Source organism: Monoraphidium neglectum (assembly GCF_000611645.1).
Source record: "Monoraphidium neglectum strain SAG 48.87 unplaced genomic scaffold scaffold04599, whole genome shotgun sequence".
NCBI lineage: Eukaryota > Viridiplantae > Chlorophyta > Chlorophyceae > Sphaeropleales > Selenastraceae > Monoraphidium > Monoraphidium neglectum.
The window spans coordinates 1-4,251 of record NW_014009030.1 but is presented as its reverse complement, the minus strand read 5'-3'; the positions used below and the strand labels follow the sequence as shown (position 1 = coordinate 4,251).

General features: G+C 67.9%; 1 protein-coding gene across 1 annotated transcript; it reads right to left on the bottom strand.

Annotated features, from left to right (window-relative positions):
- Positions 1–395: 395 nt before the first annotated feature.
- On the bottom strand, positions 396–3,708 carry MNEG_14582 (Cytoplasmic dynein 2 heavy chain 1; the record flags this gene model as incomplete). Its single annotated transcript, XM_014036946.1, has 7 exons — positions 396–611; positions 833–1,300; positions 1,556–2,185; positions 2,397–2,597; positions 2,805–2,969; positions 3,188–3,354; positions 3,555–3,708. The coding sequence occupies 7 exons, from the start codon at positions 3,706–3,708 to the stop codon at positions 396–398; spliced, it is 2,001 nt and encodes a 666-aa protein (XP_013892400.1).
- Positions 3,709–4,251: the final 543 nt, after the last annotated feature.

The window sequence follows — 4,251 nt, the reverse complement described above, 5'->3', positions numbered from 1 at the left end:
CTCTACTCTACTCTACCGGTTGCCATCAATTGCTACCGGTTGCCATCGATTGCGCCATCAATGGCTATCGATTGTATCGATTGTCAAACGTTGTTTTCTGGTCAGCGACAAGTACGAGACTCAGATATGAAGATACTGGTACCGTAGACGTGACGGAGAGGCTCGATGCACAAGACATTGCATTTCAGCATCTGGTGAGCCAGGATGCTTGACAATGCCTGGCACACGATGATGATGAGCACCTGATGCAGGGCTGCGTTCAGTGTCCAGCACCGCGACAACACGGTAACAGCAAGACCAGCACAAAAGCTTCACAGTACAGCCGGCAAAGGAGAGACAAGGTAGAAAATAGGAGCAGCAGTGATGTAAAGCATGCAGCACACATCGGGATCGCGTCACCCCTCTGGCAGCACCAGCGCCACCCCCGCCAACGCCCACGCCTCGGCCACCTCTGGCCCCGCCACCGGCAGCTGCACCTCTGCTATCACCGCGCCGCAGCGCTCGCGGGACAGGTACAAGGGCGCAGCGACATGCTGCGGGTGCGGCAGGGGGGCGCCACGCGGCAGCCAGGTGGCGTAGAGCACTGGCAGCGGTTGGGACAGGGGGTCGTCCTGGGGCAAGCGGCAAGGGCAGTGGCAAGAGTGGTGGGTCAAGTTGCTGCAAGAATGCACGATGGGCGGTGGTACGACTTCATTGAATGAGGCGTGCCGGGTGAACGTCCGCCTGGTGTGCAGAAAGGTGCAGCTGCCAACAAGGCCAGACAGCATTTTGAGCCGCTGTCGTGGCAGAAGCGCAGAATAGCGCCCCACAAGCGCCCCACGCCTGCACGCACCTGCGCGACCGCCGCCATCCGCTCCCCGTCGAGCCGCGCCCCCTGCAGCATCAGCCCGGACAGCGCGGCCGCCGCCGCGCCCGCGGGCAGGCGCCGCGGGTCGAACGCCGTCGCCAGGCGGAGCTCGTCCAGCGCCGTCGCGCCGCCGCCGCCGCCGCCGCCGCCGCCGCCGCTGCCGCTGCGCCCCTGCAGCCGCGCCGCGCGCTGCCGCAGCGCGTCCAGCAGCGCCCCCGGCCGGAACAGCTGCCGCAGCTCCAGCGGCTGCCGCACCAGCTGCTGCCCCATGTCCCGGCCCCGCCCGTCCGCGCCGCCGGCGCTCCCAGGAAGGAACCGGGGCACCCACACAGCCTCGATCGCCGCCGCCCTTGCGACCGCGCCTCTGCAGTAGTCTGCGGGCGCCTCGGGGCCCTCCCACAGGCGGTCCCACGCGTCTGGCACTGCGTCGGACAGGAGGGACGCGGCGCAGGCCTGCCGACAGGCGCAAGTGGGGCGGCGGGGCAGGTCAACGGAGAGGCAGCGGGATGGGGGGATGGGGGGATTCTCCTGCTCTAGCACGTGGATGCACCTGCGGCAGAGCGGCAGGCAGCCGGTTGCTGTACGATGGGTGCAGCTGGCACCGGTGACGGCGCCGTTTCGGCTGGCTTGCTCAGCCCTGGGTGCGCCTGCACGGCCTAACGTGTCACGCCGTCACGCGCCTGTCAGAACAGTGGCTGCGAGTCGCACCTGGACAGCAGGCGTGATCTGGCCGGCGCCGTCCAGCGCCCGCTGCAGCGCCGCCAGCGACGCGCCGATCGCGCCGACCACAGCCGCCGCGTGGGAGCGCTCCAGCGCGACAAACGTCCCCAGGGGCCCGTCCGCGTCCGCCGCAGCCGCCGCGTCCGCGGCTCCCGCCGCCGCGCTAGCGGCCGCCTGCTGCTGGCCGTGGGGCACGGCCGCGGGCGCCGCCGCCGGCGCGGCGGCCGTGCGCACCGCGGGCGGCGCGGCGCTGATCAGCTGCTCCCAAAGCCGCAGCAGCGGCGCAAGCCGCCCTGCCCACAGCACTCGGTCCACTGTGCTCCGGCCGCTTCCACTGCCGCCCCCTCCGCCGCCGAACCCGAGGCGCCGCAGCGCCGCGAGCGCCGCCGCGCCCTGCGCCGCCGCCGCCGCGCGGCCGATGTTCGCGGGCAGGCCGAACAGCGCGGGGTCGTCCCTCTCTGGCAGCGACGCCACCACAGACAGCCACTCCTGCCGCCGCAGCGCGGCTGCGCCCGACGGCAGCTGCGCGGGCAGGCCCGGCAGGCGGCGGCGGGCGCGGCCGGAGGCGTCTGGCAGGACGTCCGGACTGAAGATCGCCGCCAGGTGCGCCCGCAAGACCTGGCCGGGCGCGTCCAAGGTTAGCAGGCGGGCGGTGAACATCAAACAGAAGCCCGTCAGTTCGAGGGCCGCAATGCTTGCCCTGACCATATACTGACAAGGCAGCTGCGTGGCAGGGGCTGTTGCGGTGTGAGCGGCTCGAGCGTGGAGATGCAGCTGTGCGGAGGTACAAGCGTGCACCATGAGGATTGAGTATGACCTCCCCCCTCACCTTGCCGTCGTATGCGCAGTCTACGCGTCCGCCGTACACCGCATCAAGCAGCAGGCCCGTCAAGTGCCGCCACGGCACGCCCCGCGCGCCGCCGTCCGCGCCGCCGCCGCCGCGCGCGCGGGCGGCGTCGGCGGCCCGGGTGACGAAGTCGAGGGCGGTCCTCAGGTCTGCGGCCGAGAACTCGTAGTGCTTGGACCAAGCCTGCAATCATCGAATTTGTAGGGCAAATGCATGCTGCTTGCGCGGGGATGACGCTGCGCACAATGTGCATTGGGGCCACCACCCAGGCCCCAGGGTTGATTGGGCACGGCAAGAAGAGCAGGGTGGGGGCCGCAAGCCTGGCTTGATGCGTCTCCTCCGATATTGAGAAGTGCAGACATCGAAATGTGTCGTGCAGATAGCACCCACCTGCGGCACGTAGCTGCGGCGCTCCTGCACCACCGCATGGAACCAGGCCAGCAGGAACGCCAGCTGCGCCCTCAGGGGCCCCCCCTCTGCCAGCCACTCGGGCCCCCAGGACACGTAGGTGCGGGCCAGGTTCTGCTTGACGCCCGGGGGAGCCTCAAACGTGACCTGCGCGGCGAGGCGGCAGTTGAATCCCCAGGGGGTCTGCAGCTTCGGGCTGTTCGTGGTCCGCCGGCAACACAGAGTCCACCGCTTCGTTGCTCGGCCACCTCTTGATTTCAATTTATACTAGCAGATGATGACGACACGTGTGGCCGTGCAGATAGAGGATGCCAAAAAGCTGGCGCTGGTGAAGACTGAAAAAGCTGGTAAGGGGGCGCTTTTACCTTTGCACACGCCTCCAGCAGCGTGGGCGGGAACCTGGGGTGCGCCTCCGCGGTCAAAAACAGCCTGAAGCCCCTGGCGGCCCGGCCGGCCAGCGCGTGGATCGCCTTCTCCAGCGTTGGCAGCCAGGGGGTCACCAGGTGACAGTTCTTCAGGACCAGCCAGCCGCCTGGGGTTGCACGCAGTTACGGGCGGTTTGGGGCGGTGCCATGTCGGTAACGTTGAGGGCATTCCAGTTTAGCCGAGCTGGTGCAACCAGGCGCCTAGAACGTCACGCATTTTGAAATAAATTCAACAAAGACAGCTTGAGGATAAGAAGGTTTGACGATCCAAGGTATAGCTGTAAGATCCTGCCCATCCGCCACCCACCTGACTTGGCACACTCCTGCAGCAGCTGCAGCGCGCCCTCCGCCTGCCCCTGCCCCATCGCCACCTCCCGCAGCGCCCCGCGCCCGACCGTTGCCGCCGCAACCTCGGACAGCTCTATGCTGGGGTCCGCCCCCGGCGTCGTAATCAGCAGCATAGGCTCCACGGCCAATTGTGACAGGTTCGTGTCTGGATTGCCACCGGACGAGCTCAAAGGTGCGTCCAAGGTTACGGGGTTTGATGACGTTGACGAGGCGCTGATGAGCTGCGCCAAGCTGAGGGCTGGCGGGGAGATGCTGGGCAGGCGCAGCTGGTCGCAAACAAACCTGTGTTTGTGGGCGGCAGAAAACAAACAGGCAGGGCACAGGCAGACAGTCTCAGTCTCACAGCTTTGACCAGCTGTGAGCGAGGGAAGAAGAAGCTTGATGCTGTGTGCATGAAGGGCCCCTTTTCGTGCGTGTGTTGGAAAGAGGGGTCGGAGGCGTTGGGTGCCGAACGCAGCTTTCGCCGGCCCACCTGCTGAGAGCAGCCGGCAGGGCCTCCGGCTTGAGCGCCTTGATGATCAAGAGCCCCTGGGAGCCGGTCAGCCGCGAGGCTGCTCGCGCCGGCACCTCGTCCCCGCCGCCGCCCCCCGCCCACGCCGCCCAGGCCGACGCGTTCTGCAGGTCCGCGTCCCTCTCCAGCCCGGGCAGTGCGGCTA